This window comes from Sphaeramia orbicularis, chromosome 1 (genome assembly GCF_902148855.1).
Source record: "Sphaeramia orbicularis chromosome 1, fSphaOr1.1, whole genome shotgun sequence".
In the NCBI taxonomy this organism is placed as follows: domain Eukaryota; kingdom Metazoa; phylum Chordata; class Actinopteri; order Kurtiformes; family Apogonidae; genus Sphaeramia; species Sphaeramia orbicularis.
Window position 1 is genome coordinate 48,606,739 of NC_043957.1, and position 21,434 is coordinate 48,628,172.

The 21,434-nt window shown below is 38.6% G+C and overlaps 1 protein-coding gene across 1 annotated transcript in view; it reads right to left on the reverse strand.

Annotated features, from left to right (window-relative positions):
• Positions 1 to 21,434, reverse strand: part of fam13a (family with sequence similarity 13 member A) — a 108,932-nt gene that overhangs the window by 16,084 nt on the left and 71,414 nt on the right. The window contains 3 exon segments of the mRNA XM_030140327.1: positions 440 to 602; positions 10,288 to 10,330; positions 10,577 to 10,650. Coding sequence (XP_029996187.1) covers positions 440 to 602; positions 10,288 to 10,330; positions 10,577 to 10,650 — 280 coding nt within the window.

A 21,434-nucleotide genomic window follows, 5' to 3' on the forward strand; every position in this document is an offset into this window, starting at 1 on the left:
ATTAAAAAAACCACACAAGGCCCCCATGTGGAGCAACTCAACAGTAGCAAAACAAACTAAAGGAAGTGCTGCCTTTTCTTGCCAAGCGAGCAAACAAGTATGTCTTCCAGCTTCAGATAAAGGTGCCTAAAGAACTTAAGAGGATCTTTCATAATCAAATCCTGCAGGAGAAGCACAAGAAGCTGCATCAGGAGGAAGAGGAGGAGGAGGAGGAGGAGGAGGAAGAGAAGGAGGAGGAGGAGGAGGAGGAGGAGGAGGAGGAGAGGCAGCAGAAGGTGTGCAGCTGCTACCCAGACACCCATGTGCAGAGCTGGGTGGTGGACAGTGAGTGTGTAAAAAGACTCCAGTTACTACAAGACTCTTCATCCAAAATGCGTCAGTGTGAAAACTGCACGAGTGAGAAACCTAGAAACCAGCATGAGGTTGCCTCTGGCCTCACCTCCCCAGTTGCTGTCCTCGGTCAGTGCTGTCAGGTCCAGTCGGGGAACGTCCTCACAGCTCGTCTTCTCGCAGTCCGGGTCCGAGCTTCCTCGTACGTCACCGCTGCCGACCCTCCCCGTGTCACAAGCGACGGGCGACTCCTGAATCTTCATCCTTAACGTCTGTACGACCATGAGAGAAAAGAAGAAGGGAGCGCTTTCAAACCACAATGTCCAGACTGTGAACACACTCTTTAAGTTGAGCCACACACACTCCCTCTCTAGGCCCTGCCCAAACAGAAGGGGCTGTTCCCCGCACACCATTGGTCGCCTCAGCTGGCCAAAACATCCGCCCATCTGTGTTTGGCTGTGTGGTAGAGCAGGAGTGGATTGGCTCCGCCTCCTCTTTCACCCACTGGAATCCTTCACCCCTCCCTCCCTCCTTCCCTCTCTCCCTCCCTCCTTCCCGCTTATGTTCTCCCTACAGTAGTCTTCCTTGCTTTCCCTCTTTCCTGACATGCATATATTCCCCACCCGACTGCTGCTCTGGACTTGTTTGTGCAGCGAGAGCAGAAAGAGGAGGGGTGTTTGGGGTGGGAGGGGAGGGAAGGGAAGTGAGAACAAAAAAAAAAAAAAAAAAAAAAAAAAAAACAGAGACAGATTGTGAGCCAGCACACGTAGGCTGACTGGGTGATTTTTTTTTTCCCCCCTTCTCAATCTGTCTCTCTCTGCAGACAAAAATTCACCTCCTCTCTTCAACCACCTCATTACTGCTCCTGTTTTACCCATCATGCATCAGCTCATCGCCACTCACCTCCCTCTCACTATCCAAAATTTCTAGTGTCGTGTACATCATCGGAGGAAACAACATACTCAGCTGGTCATGCATTTAGAACGTGTCCATGGGTCACTTAGCGCTCAGTCCATGGGGTCCCATTTCCTCTGTCTGGGCGTGGGACCAAGCTATTTTTAGGATAAACAGATCACCCTGCTACCAGACCTCATAAATGCCACAGACTACTTTTCAGAAATGATCGTGCACATCTAGTCACAATACACCACTTTGTTTTTTTTTTTTTTTTTGTTTATGAAACTAAGATGCTGTTGTTGGCTGAAGAGATTAGGGGGGAACAGCATAATTCATCTCATTTGTGTGTGTGTGTGTGTGTGTGTGTTGTTATACTGAAGCCAAACAAGGGCGTATCAAGTCTCCTCAGCTGTTGAATGGGAAACATGTCTGATGTGAATCATGGTGGATACGAGCTGGTATGAATGTCCAGGGAACGTGGTGGCTGTGAGTGGCCGATAGTGGAAATTTACCCTGAGCAGCACTTACCGTCAATGTTTTCAAGTTAGAAAGAAAAGCCCCCCCCCTTCCATGAATAAGCACGAGCTGCACCAACTCACTAAATCAACATCGTCTTAGCACAGATCTAGCCACACGTAGACCCCTGAACTTATCCAAAACAATCACACGCTGCTGAACAAAGCAGTAACACTTACACAATGTTAACTAAGGTATTATGCAAGTGTGAGTAGCAAGTTCTGGTGTGGATTACAGAACAAATATGATGTAAATATTCATGTAAATGAATCCTAAGAATGATTTATTCCATTAAGTTTGTAGCTGCTTGTGATTTTTGTATAATTTTTTTTTTTGTTTTTACACAATATTTTTCAACAGTAGTAGCAGGTTAACTGGTATTTTACTAGTATTTTCTAAGACAAAAATGTTTATATTGATATAATTCAAGGCTTCAAATCAATACTTTTTTTAAAAAAGTAAACTGAAGATAGAGGATACAAAAATACTGATGTTACACATGGATGAAATGAACACTTTTAGTCGATGAAGTTTGTGATTCCTGTTGAAAACTTTGTAGCTACTTTGAGTTTTATTAAAAACATGATTTAAACACTTTAATTAGAAATGGGCTGACGGGTTTTTAATAAGATGTAAGATGAGACAATAGTGTTCATTACTGTTTTATAAAGCTATATATTTTTCTGAAGTGGTGTATTTTGTCAAAAGTAAGCCAAGGCCATGCATATGTCACAAAAATACCGACTTTACAGTGTGTGCAAAACACGTTACACAAACGTGCGCTTAACTGACTTAACGTGACTTAACGAACCATGAAGCAGGCCTCTGTGGAAAATATGATATTTATTCAGCTACTCTGCCCTTTTAACAGATGTGACTGAAAAGTAGAGACGCAGCAGTGAGAGAAAAGCAAAACACATCTAAAGATCTCATGAGCTTCAAACAAATTTATCTTTAGTATTCAACATGCAGTCATTTATTACAGCCTACTTGGGGAAACTTGGGGAAATCTGATACACTGCATTACATGTATTGATATTTTTTTATTCACAAGACTTATATATTGTGCAGCTACATATTTACATACTTTTGCACAAACATATTGTTGTTATTTCTATTGTAACCTTGTTTTGCAATTTACACAGCTGTGTTTTTATTGAGAAGACGGAAAACATGTATTGTATTTTAATCAGTTTTGGTTGACATTACTGATAAACAGGCATACTTTTGGTCAACATAGCCTAGTTTCTTAAATAATTTTTTTTTTTTTTTATCATTGAAGTGTTTTGTAGGAAAAAGAGTCATATTTCATAAAGAGGCTCAGTTTCTTAACACTGACCCAAGTTCAACTGTGTTTTCATGAAGTGAGTTCAGTTAAACTCTGAGTCAGTTACTCTCCTGCTGGCTTGATGGACATCTACAACATTTCTTTGTGCAGACGATATGACGGTGCAGATACGTACAGTATCCGACACTTTCAGTTTATGAGAGGGAGATCCCTTCACTTTTACAGCCTGTTTTATATTACCTTGTCAACTTACAACGTTGGCGCACTGATAGGATGAATGTGAACCATGATCCCTGCACTCACAGGTTCACCCTCAGCTCTGTCGAATATGAGCATTTTCCTTCTGTTTGGTGAATGGATTTTTTTCTAATAGCCTAATATCGTGACATTGTATAAAATAAAGATACTGTCATTTTGTCAGGAGATCAGTAGGTCAAAAACTCCAGCAGATAGATAGATAGATAGATAGATAGATAGATAGATAGATAGATAGATAGATAGATAGATAGATAGATAGATAGATAGATAGATAGATAGATAGATAGATAGATAGATAGATAGATAGATAGATAGATAGATAGATAGAAGGCTGTCAGCTACATACACCAAATACTTTTCAGCTAATGATATATGATCGATGAACACATGAATAAATGATGAATATATATTCAGAGTCACACTGAGGGAAATGTCAATACCATGGACATCATAATGTGAATAATTTAGAGTGTTGCAGCTTCAATAAATATGTTTAACCCCTAAAGACCCAAACAGCCACTGGCAACCAAAATCATCTACTGATCTAAATTATTTAATAACGTCTGATCCACTAATCCTACCAATACATGTAAATGTTTGGTTGGATACACTTGTTTTATGTTCAGTTAATGACATATTTGCTGATAGTCACTTTTCCTTCAGTTTTCTCTATTTCTGACACAATAATCCTCTATTTTAATCTGAGCTTTTATGAACATCTACATGATCAGTAAATCAAATACAGGAAAATACCTGATTTTCATTAAGAAAATGCAAAATGGAGAGGATAATATTATAATAAATGGTGATAAAACACTTAAGAAAAGTTAAATAGAGAGAAAAATTCATTTTTGTAATTGCCACAAAAGTAGCACTTACACTGCACGCTGCTGATTTATATGTTAAACATGAAAAATATGGTGCCACTGAAATAATGCCTATCGTATACAGATTCATGAGTCTACATACTACATCCAACTACATAGGCTTGGCTGAATGAACTCTGATCAGCTGTTGAGTTTCTATCTAAGGGTTTATCAACTCAGAGTTCAGGGTTACATTAAGAGTTTGTTAAATGTGTTTTCTGAAACAAACCCCAGGGAGGTAAATCCTGTTAAATTTTTTTTTAGATAAAAGTGTATAAGACATAGACTTTGTAGAAATTACAGGGACATACATATATTATGTAGACATCTGTAATATTTCAACCTAAACATTTTAATTCAGCTCCTGTGGGAACTTTCAACCCATCTAATGGTCCTTATTTGAACCGTAAAATTTTTTTAAATTCAGTTACTGATAAATTCAAGGAGCTGTTTCATTCCAGTTCAAGATCCACAGCCCCCGAAGCAGTAGCCTTTAGTTTTGGTTTTTTTTTTAATCTATTTATTTTTTTAATGTCCCTTTTAAATTACAGTAGTTCTCTTGTAATGTGTGGCTGCATATGATGCATGGCATCCTGTATAAATCAGACTGATTGATGACCTTTTACATTTACTCACATTAAATTGCATATTATAGCGCAATTCACACTAAGTGCTTTATTTATTCGTATCAAGAGGCATTCATTCAGGGATGATCAAACACGATCATTCTGAAAGTGTAGTGACCGTGACCACTCAGATATTTAATGACTAGGTATCGGTCTACTTAACATAACAACAACCTGGAGGTTTGAAGAACCTATCGTGTTCACATGACATTTAATCCAGGATCCACTATTGTTGTTTGTTAATGAGCTGCCACTGTCTGTTTTACTTCACTCCCTGCACCACATCATGCAATGAAAGACTGTACTCATTTACTTTACAACAGAGGAGGTTCTGGGTCCTCGAAGGAGGCCATTATGTAATAACACTTTAAGTCTCCAAGGTGAGAGATGTTGAGAGCAGAGCAGCTGAACAACATCTGAGCGTGTAACGTATATAAACATTTATTGCATAACTCTCAAGAGCCTAAAAACTTTATTCAGCAAGACACTTTTGTTGACAGATCCTCTTGCAAATGCAAATGACTGGTTAATGATGATTTGATTAGAAAAAAGTTGCTGTCTGATGTCTGCTCATTCTCTGCTGATGATTAGATTAGTTAATCCTACTTGTTTTAGATGATTGATGTAATTGATCTGACAATGCTGACCACCAGCAGAGTCTCTTCAAAAAGCCACCTCTCTAGTGTGGAGTTACACGTAAACCCAGTTCAAGATGTACTGACAAGCATCACCGTGGATTAACAGGAGCACAGATGTTCCAGCTCAGCATGGTCATGGTGTGTTCACATCAATATCAACATACACACATATACACACTCAGCCTCTGTGTTTGCACCAACACACTTGTGCCACAATTACATCATCATGAGAGGTCCAGCTGGTGCAGAGACAGGGCAAGTGTACATGTCTGTGTGTGTGAGTGTGTGTGTGTGATGGGGGAGGGGATGTTCTAGACAATTCTTAAGCTGCATTTGGGGGCTTACAATCAGAGTACAAACAAACACAACGCAGAATTTAAGATAATTCCAGTAGAACACAAAATGCACGTGTCTGCTGTGTCTTGCAACTGTGGTAAGACCATTTAATGAACATTAAAGCTGTTTATCACACTTTGAAAGTTTCAAAACCCCCAACAAGTGGTGTCAGGCACAACAAACCCCACCCCTCACATATATTTTAACTTATTTTGGCACTGATCCAGCTGATGTCATCATGTCTATGCATGTGCTGATGTCAGCATATCAATTGCCTCTATATATGTGGCAAGTCTGAAGTAAATTGAAACAAAATTGATGTTTTTATAGACATTTGAAGTTTTGCCCATTATAAGTAAATGGAAAAAAAGATTTTAAAAATTCATAAAAAATTTGAACTTTGACCTACTTTTCCCAAACGTAATGACATCTATTCTGGGTCACTGGCAATCTACAAACCCAATCTGGTATGAGTTTAACCAATAGTTTTGCTGTTAACAAACAATAAACAAATAAAGAAACCGAACTGAAAACAACACCCTCTGGGGTAAAAATACAAGAACCAACACCATGAAGGACAAGTCAGTCAAAAGAGGAAGAGCCATCTAACTGTGCTAAGTCCTACGAAGAATGAGGTCAAATCTGTGCCGAGTCTTTTTCAAGTGCAACATAAGTAGCAAATTGTCATGAAAATGTTAATTCTAAATCAGTGTATTCAATGTCAAATATCAACTGCAGGCACATTTGTATAGGCTGGGCAAAACCTGGTAACTGTCATGTTTCACTATAATATTCTCTGGTGTAGGTACAACATGTTCTGAAATGTGTTATCGGATTATGAAGACTAGAGCAAAAACCCACACCAGCACATTCATACAAACAAACTTTACAAAGGATCCACAGCGTGAGTAAATTTTTAAAAAGTGTAACACAAAGGGATTGGTCCCGAAATGCTTTTATAGGAATGCACCGATAGTGATATTATTGGCTAAAACAAAGTTTAAAATAACAATTTAAGTGATAACTGATACCAATGTCAACTTCTGTTCATTTTACTCCCCCTTGTATGCTAAGGAAACAAAAATTCTTCATTTTAAAATAACTGGAATGTTTTTTTAGGTCTTTCTGCCTGTAATCTCACTGTTTTTGCACCAGCACCAATTCCATTATATGAATTTATAAAACACCAGATAAACTTTGGTCGCTGTCACCTGTGAATGTCAACCTATATGCAGATGTTAGTCATTAAGGTTAATACTGATGTTTACTTTTTTGTCATAGGAAAGCATGTTTTATAAATTCTCAAAGTAGGAGCGTAAGACAATATGCTGTGTTGTATCGATGCTGTAAAGACTTCTAATCAATAGCTTGCAAGCAAATATTTATGGCAGACAGTTCAGTTTGTTTTGTGTTTAAACCCCAAATCCTACACAGAGTTGCTGTAATATTCTTTCCAGCCATCTGAATCTTCCACTTGATAACAAAAATGACAACCTATCGCCTATGTTTCCAGCAGCACAACATATCGCAGCAGTGGTTTAAATTGCAGATGTCTGCCGAAGGAATACCCCTACCTCCCCCTCCCCTACAGTGGCTGCTAAAAATGCAAAGAGAAACAAGACAAAGTCTGGTCTGCCTATGGTAGAAACATGAAGGCATCATCATAATGCAGAAAACAGATCATTCACTCATTCATTCATTCATTTATTCATTCCTCTTCTGAACTGCTTTATCCTTGAGAGGGTCGGGGGGGGGGGTGCTGGAGCCTATCCTAGCTACGTTTCAGGTGGAGGCGAACTGTACCATTGTATAAGTAAAACACAACAATTCAGGTGATATTTACACAAATAGAGTTGGAATTATGAATGAGATTCCATTCTGCAATTAGATCCCACTGTCATATCAGTCCCCGGACTTTTGCCTGTTTTGTCTGTCTTGTCTGTCATTTCCTGTTTATTTTGTTATGTCCTCCTCCTTTTTTGTCATGTCTGGTGTCTTTGCTTCCTTCCCTGATTGTCTTCACCTGAGTCTGATACCTGTCCCCACCCTGATTGTTCCACCTGTGTCTCATTGTCTTCCCTCCCTCCTGTGTATATAAGCCCTGTGCTTCTGTATGTTTGTTGCCAGTTCGTATTTGCCCTTTTGGTGTGTCTACTTACCAGTGCTTCTTCTCAGATCCTGTTTGTTTTTTTGCTGCCTGTCTGTTTTCGACCTGGATTGTTCCTCGACGCCTGAGTTTTTGCCTGACCCCTTGTCTGTGCTTCAGCCTCTTTATCCCTCCCGTGTTCGACCCTTTTGCCTGGATTTATGGTACGTGAGTTTGTTTTTTTCCCCAATGTCCTGTTGCCTGTCTGCTAGCCTCACTGTGTATGACCTGGTCTGTCCCCTGACGCTCCTGTTTTTCCCTAGTCGGGTTCCCCTCATGTGCTCCCGACCCGGGCCGTGGGCTTTCTTGTTTGGGTTCGGACGCCGTGACGAATCCGCAAAGAAGTTTCCCTGAGGACTCACCCAAAGTCTTTTTGTGTGAACTGTATTACCTGTCTGTGTTTAATAAACACAATTGTATTGTATTTTTGTCTGCGGGTCGTGCATTTGGGTTCAGATCTCGTACTTCCAGTTCTAACACCACTAAATCCCCAAAACCTTTTGCACGCTGACCATATAATATTTAATCATTAAGTAAAAGCCCACATTTCAGTAATATAATACATAGGAATCTATTAGCAACTGTTAAAAGATACAGTCACCATCATCTGCAACCATCAGAAATCAGCTACAGGGGACAAGACCTACAATAAATAGATTATATTTAATAATCCCACTGCAGCTCAGAAGAGGAGACAGAGGACCTGATGGTAACAATGTGTGATGCTTGTGTTTGAGCTGAGATGCTGCTTAACTAGCCTACGCTCAGAGTGGTGCCGTGGCGGCTCCAGATGGCTGCTCAGCGCCACAGTGTGCTGGCTGTGGCAGAGCCGCAGCCTGAGCCTCTACTAAGATCCATCTGGCTGATCAGAAAAAGACTCAAGCATATTGGTGCAGTGATTATGGTGCATAATTGTGTTCAATAGTCTAGTCTTGGTCCAGATTGAAAGAGGAGATGAGCAGATGGAAATGCTCACAGCTACAGTAAACTCCAAGGGGTTTGTCTCCTTTCTGTGCCTACCTGGCCCACTTCCATAGACTTAGTCAGAAAAAAGTTGAATTTTGATTCCAAGGATCCATCTTATGATGCCATACGTTAATATCTCCAACTATCTAAACCTCCAGATGCTGCTACCTTGCACCAGCAATATTTCCTAAAATCACATCAAAGCTCTTCTGCAATTTTATCAACTTCTATATCACTCATGCATATAATACTTAATAGTGCCTTAATACGTATCCAGCTCCATATAATGACCTTTGACCTGAACTCAATTTGAATATCATGTTGGAAGATGCAGCAAATCATCAGGTTTGACTTTTAAAATCTAAATAACATTCTTGCCCACCTTGTAGATTCTATGCTTGAAATATGTTAAAGACACTATATTTATACACAAAATATATCAAGGTTTAGAATCTGAGGAGGGCAAGATGTTCAATGTTAAGGCAAACTAAGAATGTCTGAAAATTATACATTCCATGCAGAAGTGAATGTAACATCCCAACTGATCATCTAAACATGTCTTATTTACGAATGTTTGTTATTATAAGTATTTGTTGCTTTAATGGAACTTCTTTCCAGTTGAGTAAATCATGTTGCTATTAATACAAAAGAGCAACATATTTATGAACATTCTAAGAGTGGTAGACATCTTTGCTGTTTTTATTTCTGTTACCTCTTGCCATCATGGATGTGAACTGTATAAAATGTTAGAAAAAAAACAACTAAGAAAAAGTCTGAATATAGAAAAAGAAGAAAGGTGAATGATGATGTAGAATTGAAGACTAAGGTTGCAAGAATGTTGAATATTGAACTTGAAGATGCACAAGTGAATATCTATGTAACAGGTAGGGTGTGGGGGTGGGGATGCTTGATATTGCTGTTTTGCTTCAGCAACTGAGTCCTGCATCAATGAACATGGTCTAAAATGACTTTCTAAACATAATTAAGCATTTTACAGAGGCAGACACATCTGTTCTTAAAATAAATCCAAAGTGGACAAAACAGATAGGATACTAGAACATGTCCTTAGAAGTAAAGGGAGCTACAGTGTTTTGAACACAAAAGCTGTCTCGTCTTCATGTTAACACCAGGTAACCACTGAGGTGTACCCTTTGATGAAATCTTGCTGTGCTAAAAGGGTTCAGTTACTGTTCAGTTTCTGTGGAACTGCAGGGACAGTTCTGTTTATGGAGATGTCATGGAGAAGTGTTTAAATGACTCCTGTAACAGATCTACATATATGTGAAGGTGATGAACACATTGGTCAAAACAAATATCAGTGGGCGTCCTTAGAGCTCCTCCTCTGTCTCTACAACAGGCCTTTTAAGGACCGGATAGAGGGGCAGTTTTCTTATAAAGGGAATTATGAACTTGGACCTACCAAGAGAGAGGAAGGAAGGCCGTCTCTTCTGGAAGTATCATCCCTGAAATCAGACAAACACACATCAGCTGAACTGTTAAATCAAAGAGCATGTGGGTTACTACTCCAGTCCATAGATATACACAAGATTTACATTCAGTATATCTTTGCTTCCGTTCTTTATCAGATAAAGTGTGTAATATAAACTGCACAGTATCTCATATACATTCTATGGGACAACCAGTAGCTTATCAACATAAAGCAAACATTCAGGTAACACTTGACTGCGTTAAGATTCTGAAGAGCTTACCTGTCTTTTGAGGTCTCCATGTAGTTTGTTCCAGGTCTTTCATATGTTCCTGAGACACCAAGACCTTCCTTTAACTGGAAAAGACACAACATTCAAATGCTTATTCTGCTGTTGATGTTTTATCAAAGTGGAATTGTATTTGGTTAATTTCCCTGCACCTCGAAGGGGAAGCAAAGGGGTATTTTTTTTGGTTCGGTTTGTTTGTTGGTTTGTTAACACTCTAGCAGCAAAACTATTGGTTGAATTCATACCAAATTGGGTTTATAGATTGCCAGTGACCCAGAACAGATCTCATTACATTTTAGGAACAGTAGGTCAAAGTTAAATTTTTTTATGAATTTGTCACATCTGCCACCAGACAGTCTGGTTTTGTCTGTCTTGTGTGTTTTGTCTGGTCCATTTCCTGTTTTATTTTGTTAAGTTTCTCTTACTGTGTCATGTCTGGTGTCTTTGCTTCCTTTCCCTAACCATTTCCACCTGTGTGTGATTACCTGTCTCCGCCCTGATTTGCTCCACCTGTGTTTCATTGTCTTCCCTCCCTCTTGTGTATTTAAGCCCTGTGTTTTCCCCTGTCCTGTGCCAGTTCGTATCGCCTTGTGTGTTTACTTACCAGTGTTTTGGATCCTGTTTCTGTCTGCCTGTTTTTTGACCCAGATCGTTTCTCAAGACCTCTGCCTTCGCGCCGACCCCTGTCTGTGCCTCTGCTACCTCATTCTACGTGTTCGACCTTTCTGCCTGTTTACTGGTACGTGAAGCTAGTCTCGTTCCCAATTATACTGTCGCCTGTCCGTCTGCCTTACGTGGTATGACCTGGTCTGTTTACTGACATCCCTCTGCTCTCCCTAGTCGGATACCCGACGTGTGTTTTCGGTCCGGTCCTGGGTGAGGGTCCTCTCCGGTCCACCTCACAAACCCTGTGAAGAACCCAGAACTCTGTGACCTCAAGAATTTGTATTCTATCACTACCCAAGACTTGTCAGTTAAACCTGTGTTTAATAAACACTGTAAACTTTTACGTCTGCTTCTGGGTCTTGCATTGGGTTCAGTCACCGTACTCGGGTCACTACAGAATTCTTTCAAGTCTTTTTTTCCTCATTACTTACTTACATGTCTTGTAGCAGTAAAAATATTGTTGAATTTATACCAGACGGGATTTATAGATTGTCAGGACCTGAAATAGATGTGATTACATTTTGGGAAAAGTAGGTTAAAGTTCAAATTTTTTATGAATTTTTTTTAAAATCTTTTTTTTTTTATTTCCCCTCCTTTGACTTATAAAGAGTGAAATTTCACATGTCTATAAAAACATCAATTTTGTCTCAATTTACTTCAAACTTGGGACATGCATATAGAGGCAACTGATACGCTGACATCAGCACATGTAGACATGATGACATCAGCTGGATCAATGCTACAATACGTGCAAGGAGCAGGGTTTGTTGTGCCTGGGGTTTGGTTTTCATGGATACTGGGCTGTGAGGGTGGTGTTTAAAGTCATTAAATAATGTGACACATTGCCTGATCAAGGACAAAAACTGTATTTATATACTATAATACAGCAAGGGTTTATATGCACAAAGATTTCTTTTATTCTGGGTCATACATATATTAACATATGAAACATTACATCATAATTGTTCTTATGAACCTGCTTTATAGCCTTGTTCATACTTATGGTGGTGGATTGAATGTTTGGCAATAGCATTCTCTTACTTAGATTTGCTTTTGGAGCTATCATTTAACATAAGCCACACTACATAATATATAGTTAACTAGAAGCACTCGGAGAGTGCAGAGCTCCGCCCAGGCTGATCAGGTGGGCCCCCCCGTGGGCCCCCCCACCCCAATCACCCCCAAAAGTTAATAATTTCTTCCTTATCCCTTTCCAACAAACCCTGAAAATTTCATCAAATCTGTCCATAACTTTTGAGTTATGTTGCACACTAACGGACAGACAACAAACAGACAGACAAACCATGGCAAAAACATAACCTCCTTGGCGGAGGTAAATATCTTCATACACAAACATAAGAGTGAGCCATATTCACATGGGACTAACACGACCAGGGGACTTCTGGCAATTGTGCTAATTGAGGAGGTCGTCTGTGTTGTTAATCTCACAAGAATCTGCTGTGCTCATGATTGGTATCACAAAAATATCTACCCTACTTCACAACACAGAGGGCCAGTGATTATATTAGTTCCTGTGCGAATGGATAGCTTTGTCTCCTCTATATCAGTGGTTCCCAAACTCTTCAGCTAAAGACCTAAAAACTTTTAATTGTCCTTGGATCTGACCGACAGAGACGCATGAAACAAACAAATGCTGAAGTACAGACAGACGTGACTGTAACGGCTGTGTCTTTTACATGACTTTTGGATCTGTGTCTTTTGCATTATTTTTGTGTTGCATCGTTTACATCAAGGTAAATCTTGTCATTTTTCATCTTCTTACATCTTTGACCACTATTTTCACCTTTTTATTTCGTTGTGACATCTTTACAATTGCTCTATTTTTTTTCTTACTGCATTTTTATGTCATTATTGTCTTGATGTGCATTTTATGTTACTCCAGATTGACACTTCTGTGTTCCTCTGGCATTTATTAGTCATGTATTTAATTCTGATGCTTGGCAGCTAGTAATGCATCAATTGCAAAAATTCCTGACTGACATATTTAAAACTTTATTTATGATTATTTTATTTGTCCCCCTATAACAAAGAATCTTCATTATTATATAAAAATACTTAATATTTTAAAGTGATTCAGCCCTGATTCCCATTATTTTTGATGAACACAGATTGAAAAATAGGAAATTATGCATCCCATTAAAAATCTCAACCCATTTGGAAACCAATCCTAAATTTTAAAAATAGGACCAATGGCCCTGTAGCTTACTGGCCAAATTAAAGCTTTGGGAAATGTATCCAGATGTCATTTATTATCACCCAGTTATGTGTATTTATTATATTACAGAAATAGCCATGTTTTGGTCATAATTTTCTTCAGATCTGTAAAAATTCAAATTCCAACTTGATATCATTGATACTTAGTGATTTATTGGATCAATCCACTTCTATCTCTTATAATGGGAAAATTTTTCAAAGTTGCACCAAATCCGGAGTCAGATCCGGATCGAAATAATTTCAATACCTTGTGGTTGAGATCATCATACAGAAGCTGTATACCAAGTTTGAAGTCAATCAGAACTGTAGTTTCGGAGAAGACGACGATTTAATTTTTTTCCCCATAAGAGCCATGTTAAATTTTCCATAAGTTCCTGGATCCAGAAGAAGATCGAGGGGGTTCTCGCCCAGGGTGTCATTCAAGCAAGAACCGCCACTGACTACTGTAACTGGCGTAAAACTGAAAACGAAACTAAACACGCTTTGAATGTCTGACTCCTGGCTTCGATGCTACACCCTACTTTTCAGTAACCTCAAGTCATCCGAGTTGTTGGTCAAATTTTCTCAGCAGGGAACACTCTTTACCTCCTGCTGCAGCCCAAACATTAGCGTGTCTGCTGTGGCTGCTCTTACGCCTGTGCTGTGTGTGTCAACCTGACGTACCGTGGCTTTAGCGTGATTGGTTCAGTGCTGCGCTACTTAATTATGATTGGCTGTTCTTATGTCAGTCAAAACATGGACGAATGAATTCTATCGAAACTGTATTGAGCATGTCTCTTATTTCTATTGAGGAAAAGTTATATCGCAATATATATGTTATCATTTTTATCGCCCAGCCATATCATAGACCCAAATGAAGTCCATATATGACCTCCTATCAGTGCTCAATAGTAACTATATGCATATCTCTAACATTTCCATTATATAATCCATTAAATATGTGGCCCATTAAAAGTAAAAGCAATTACTTAATATCTAAAAAATTCTGGAAAAAATCTAAAATCTAAATATCTCAAAACTCTGAATAACCTTTGTAGACATTGTCCCAAGAAAGCTACATATAAAATTTGAAATGAATACGACCTGTAGTTTCAACGTAAAAGATATTTTAAGAAATGGCTAACATTCACAATAGCTTATCGGCCGGTGACAAAGCAGGTCTACGCATTTATTCTGCCTGTTTCATGACCAAGTAAAGGTGGCCATACACTGTGTGATTATTTCGATCGTTGCACGCAGCTCCATCTCAAACTGTGCGAATCAGTCGTACAGTCAGACTCACGATTCATGTTCTCACACTGCACGGACGACGCTCGTATGCGACCTGACCTGCTCACACTGTAGGACCATACACCACAGGACGCACGACACTGTTTGAGTGTTGTATCCGGAAATACAACGTTAAATACCAAGGAATCCGTTTAAAAGTGCATAGACGATTGTGTATTGGCATGAGTCACGAAATAGTAGTGCTAAACGAAAACCAACGAGCTGCTTTGGTAATATGTGCCATTATCTGCGGGGAATCAAAAAAGAAGAAAAGACAACAATGTGTTTGGTGCAGGAATTGGTTGGCCAGACGTGGACAGTATGGGCTGTCATCCTATAGCAGGAACTAGAGGTAAGCTGCAAAAGCTAAACTGCACTAGGACAACAGCTAGCTACTGTCAGCTTGTACGCTACTGTACGCGTCTGTGTTCGCGCATGCACAGTGTGAGAATTTGAGGCACATCGGTTCGTGGCACTGCTTTGACAGTACAATACACTCACGAGGAGCGAGCAGGATTTCAAACAGCTCCGTTTTCCTTGCGAACACACGATTGCTGGTCGTGAGGTGGTCGTGAGGTGCTAATCGCTTCTCTTTACCCCATGTACACTGCACGAAGCACAACACACGATTAGAGGCACATCGGGCCCGATCCCAGAAATAGTCGCACGAGTGAGAAATCGTCTCTAAACTCGCACAGTGTAAGGCCGCCTTAAGCAGGACCAATATTGACATCGTCACATACCATCATGTCACACAGTACATTTGCAGCATGCACGAATAAACACTTCTCTATCCTTTACAGACTCAACTGTCGTCTGTAAGGTGCTAGCCTCTTAGCATTGAGTCTGAGCATCATATCCGGGGATAATGCCAGTAAATTGAGAATTAGACTTTACTTATCCCGTGCAAAGCACCACATGAAACACGGACGTCAGAGGTCAATTCTAAATAACCAGAGGTCCACAGATTACACTTGTACTGTGCAAATATAGCCATGCACAGAATTACTCAGGAACAGTGGAACTAAGGTCTACCAACTTTGACAAACAGAGGATTTCATACCAAATGGCTGATTTTAAAAAAGAAAAAAAAGACATGTGCTGCAAAACAATTACACTTTGGGTAGCATATGATCCAGAATTTGAACCTGCTAGACTAGACGGGGGGTTTTAAACAGAGGGTTATGAGAGGTATCACGTCTTTCTGTTCCCTCACCTCAAATGGTATATTTCAGAGTTTTGAGTCAATTTCAGACACTTTTGGACTGGAAAAGCAGGACTTTCACAGATATCTGCAAGTCAGAGAGTTATTACAATAAAAAATTACAAATCAAACAGGAGAGGGATACAATTTGATTTCTATAATTCAGGATGCATATAGAAAAAAAGACAATAAAACGTTGGTCTCAAGGATATATGGAGGTATACACTCTTCTAAAAATCATTCTACGAATCCATTAAAGAAAAATGGGAGAGGGAGTCAGAAACACAAATATCAGACGAGACCTGGATGGAATATGTGAGACACAAGCGACCACCGCAAACTCTAGATCCTTAAGAGAGTTTGGCTGGAAGAATGTAGTGAGATTTTTTATAACTCCTAAAATAACAGCACTCCAAACAGGCACACAGAGCCGAGGCTTCTGTTGGCGAACATGTGGAAACACTATGGCCAATCACTTCCATGTTTTCTGGGCTTGTCCGAAATCCAGTCATATTGGAGGGAGGTGGCACCGAGATAAATAAAATAATAGGGATGGATTTAGATTATTCTTTGTTACTTTATATCTTGGTAAAATACCGGAAACAGTCCTTCAGAAGGATAAATACTTATTGAAGTTACTTTTGGCAAGTAGTAGGAAAGCTATAACCCGAAAATGGTTGCAACCCGACCCTCCAACTTTGGACCTCTGGCGTGGGATTTTTAAAGAAATTTACTGTATGGAGAGACTTACTTTTGCTTTAAGACTTGAGTTGGAGAAATGTACTGAACGCTGGGAAAAATGGATTGTGTACGCACCTTGATTAATACAACCATAATTGTACAATGATGTATGTGTGCATGATGTAAAAGAACATTTTAAGTTTAATTGTAACACCCATGATGATCTCATGTTCATTGTTTGTTCTTTTGAAAACTAATAAATAAAAAGTAAAAAAAAACAAACAAAAAAACCCAATTACACTTTATGTCATCCTGTGTTGCTGTGTAAGGATCATGAACATAAATAACACTAAAGGACTTTCTGAAAACCTCATTCCGTCAATGAACTTTGACACGAGTTCACATTTACAGAGACTAAAACGACAGACAAACCTCAGCTGTCAGATGTTCAACACAACACACGCCCTGCCAATCATACATCGCATATATACTGTATGTGTGTCAAGGTGTTATGTGTCATTTGTACAGTACATAGGCCTTCACAAGCAAGGAAAAATAAAACGGTTGGAGACACTTGGGAGTGTGAGAGTGTTTAATCTGTGTGATGTGTGTAATTTGACAAACCTATTCGGCCACTCGGTTCGACAGTATAACACGCAGCACATTTGCACAGATCATTTATGTGCTGAGTGTGAATAATAAAGCGACTTGTTCATATGCAGCTGTAACAGAAGAAGAGCGTGTGGACAGTGAATCATATTACAGACCCTACATACTTCACGCCATGTCCAAACCATGACATTAAATGCTTTTGAATACATAGATGTCTCACCGCACTATAGTTCTGACAATACTACACATCAGGACATGCAACCAGGAGGTCGGCTAATACGCGTTTTTAAACATCACACTTCACCTCGTCATGCTAAATGGTAAACTGGGTAATGGCTGCAAATGGTAGTCACTTTCATGATCACTAAATTATTATGTCATTACCTGTTAAATGTTTTTTCTGCCTCTCCAACCAGCACCTTAATAGCAAAATGCATTTCAGTTGAAAATGCCCAAATAGCAAAATATTTCTACATCTGGGACAAAAAAAGTGAGCAGATATTTGGATTTTTTTTGCTTCTTGATTGACTTAATGATTGAATCTGAGCTCATATGGAATGTCCTTTTCTTGACAGCTCTGGTCTATATCCGCCTATAAACCAGATTCACTGAATAACTAGTAAGATTAACTAGTTTTATTTTATCTGTGTGGGTTCTCTTTTGCCTAGGTCATCGTTCTTCTTGGTGGTTCTTCTCGGTTCAGCTGGAGTGGTTTAGTTCTTTGGAAAACGTTTCGTCTCTCATCCAAGAGACTTCTTCAGTTCTAATAACTGGTGGGGGGAAACAGGACTTATAAACTTGCAGGGGGAGTGGTCTGTGTAGGTCAGGGGTGTCAAACATGCGGCCCGCCAAAGGGTCCCATCCAGCCCGCAGGATGAATCAGCAAAAATTACACATAAGATATTAACAATCAAGGATGTTGTAGTCGTTTTTGTTCAGGTTCCACATACAGACCAATGTGATCTCAACTAAAACTAGAAGCACTCGGAGAGCGCAGACCTCCGCCAAGGCTGATCAGTGCCCCCCCCCGTGGGCCCCCCCACCCCCGATCACCACCAAAATTTAATAATTTCTTCCTTATCCCATTTCCAACAAACCCTGAAAATTTCATCCAATCTGTTCATAACTTTTTGAGTTATGTTGCACACTAACGGACAGACAAACGTGGCCCCCCCCGTGGGCCCCCCCCACCCCCGATCACCACCAAAATTTAATCATTTCCTCCTTATGCCATTTCCAACAAACCCTGAAAATTTCATCCAAATCTGTCCATAACTTTTGAGTTATGTTGCACACTAACGGACAGACAAACAAACAAACAAACAAACAAACAAACAAACAAACAAACCCTGGCAAAAACATAACCTCCTTGGCGGAGGTAATAATATCATAATAACGTATAAATAATGACTCCAATTTTCTTAGTTTAATGTGAAAAGCATAATATTACATTACATCTACAAATAACTAAGGACAACTCCAATTTTTCTGTTTTAGCGTAACAACTTACATTAAATGATGACAATATTAACATTTACAAACTATCCTTTAAGAATAAAATGCAAAAAACCTGAAATTTTGAAACTTCCTGTTATTAAATATTTTGTGCCTTTGTAGATCCAATCTGTAATATGCATGTAGAAATGGTAAGTTGAGGCGTAATACTGTTAAAATTGCACTTATTTTTCTCAAGAAATTTCAGTTTTTTTCAGGTTGTTCACATCATTTTTGTTCGGATAGTTTGCAAATGTGCCTATTTTTATAATTTAATTTTGATTGTACAAAACAAAGAGAAAAATTTGGAGTCGTCATTATTACAGGTTATTATGCTATTGTTTACTGGTCCAGCCCACTTGAGATCAATTGGGCTAATGTGGCTCCTGAACTAAAATGAGTTTGATACCCCTGGTGTAGGTGTTAATCCCAATTTAAGTGTTGGGGATAGGGCCTTAAGTTTTTGGTTTTTTTTAGTTACAGTGGTAGGGTTTCAGGTATGATAAGAAAAGTACTGATTATTAGAAAAGCTAAACAAGTGAAAAAGTAAGTGGACGTTACTATTACCCTACCCGGTCACATAACACTCTGCCCTCCTGCTCACCGATACTCTGTCTACCCAGGGATTAATTTTGAATCTAAACATTTGTCTTTTAAAACTTTTCAAAAATGTGTAAAAAATGCACAAATTGAAAAAAAAATTACATGTAAAGAACAGTGTGTGAAATTTGAAACAGAATTGGTTGAATAATGTCAGAAAAAGCGGTCTGAGTTGAATTTTCAAAAATTAGTAAGAAATCCAAAATTTTAATTCAGCCATCAAACGGTGCCGTTACCTCTACTCATGCTGAAGAACGTGTCAAATTTTTTAAAAAATTGGGGTAAAGAGTATCAAAGTAATAGGAAGAACAAAATTTTGAACAGACAGATGGAGGGATGGATGGAATTCCTGGTATATCTATGTACCCAGCTGGAGTATAACAATCATAGTCAACTAGAAAGCACTCACAGACCTCCGCTAAGGCAGATCAAGTCCCCCCCCCAAAATCACCACCAAAATTTTATCATTTGTTCCTTGTGCAGTATCAACATTTCCTGAAAATTTCATCCAATCCATTCATAACTTTCTGAGTTATCTTGCGAACAACAGACAAACCCAGATGAAAACTAACCTCTGCTGTTCCGTGGCGGAGGTGATAATAATAAAAATTCAGGCTGAAAGAATACATAATACGACATGTGATTTACTGTTATAATACAAACACATTTTAACATTGTTTGCCATGTACCATTAACACTGGGAGAAAACAAAACTGAAACTGAGTTTTACCTGCAACTGTATTTCACTTCAGTCCACATTCCATTGTTACCTCCTCTGTGTAATAATATATTTGAGGAAATCATTGTGGGTTTCGAGAAATAGTGAAATTTTTGACAGTTTTTTGATATTTTATAGACCAAATAATTAAAAATTTAATTGATAAAATTAATGAATGAATGAATCTACAATGAAATCCTTAGACACATCTCTGAACAATATTTATTACCTACCACTGAATTTATGTTTCACTAAAAACAATAGGAGTGTTTGTAATGAAATTTGAAATATAATAATAATGATACATTTTATTTATATAGTACTTTCAATCAATGTGCTTTACAACACAATAACAATATAAGAGTGCGGCACATTAACAACAAATTCAGTAAAATAAATAAAAATAATTCTGCATAAATACAATTCCAGTAAAAGCAATTAAGATCAGAGAACATCATAAGACAAGACTGGACAAGAACTGTGATGAAGATCATTTAAATTAACAATTTATTTCATCTTCAGGATTAATTTTCTTTACAAAATGCTTAACAGTTGGTTTTTACTTAATTTCACTAAAGATGGATTTTTTTAATCATTAGAATTGTTTTAAATGTTCTACCTCTTGATTTCTAAAGTATTTGTCATGTTCTGATGTACAACACACAAGCAACATGTTTATTATGATAATATTTCCTATTTTAATTATTTTAATGGGAATAGGAAGTATCTACAGGCGTCCTGATATTGTTGTCCACATCTACTAGTATTATCTACCACTATTTTTACATTTGATTGACACAATCTACCTAATTTTCTGTTCTTTTTGCTTGATCCAGTGAATAAAATTCCAGAAAAATGAAATCACTTCCATGAAAAAAAAACACATCTGCTGCATGCAACATAATCCTTGAGTATGACATGTCCAAAAATACCTTCTGTGATACCTTCTCATTAAAGAAGGACTTTTCTTTGACACAACACAGCTAGTAAACTCTCAACGCAGTCAGTATTTGGAACACTGTGGTCTGAAGCTCCCATGTGACAACAGCTGAAAGGACATTATCCTCAGAGGACGAATGCAGTTGCTAATTGCACGCTCATACAGTAACTAGCCCTCACACTTGCACTGCTTCTGAAAGAAGTGGTTAACAATTACTGCAGGGCGCTGTATGTTACCATCCATGATATTATGAGAACGGCAGGGAGCCATTAAGCCAGAGCACTGCTTCCTGTTGTCTTCTAACTGGCTGCTTGATCCATTTAATGACTCTTTTTAACTGCAATTGGCAAATATGTTTGAGCTGTATGTGTGTGTATATAGTCATCTAGCTCCAAGTATGCACTGGTTTTTCAATGTTGACTGTTTTTAGTCT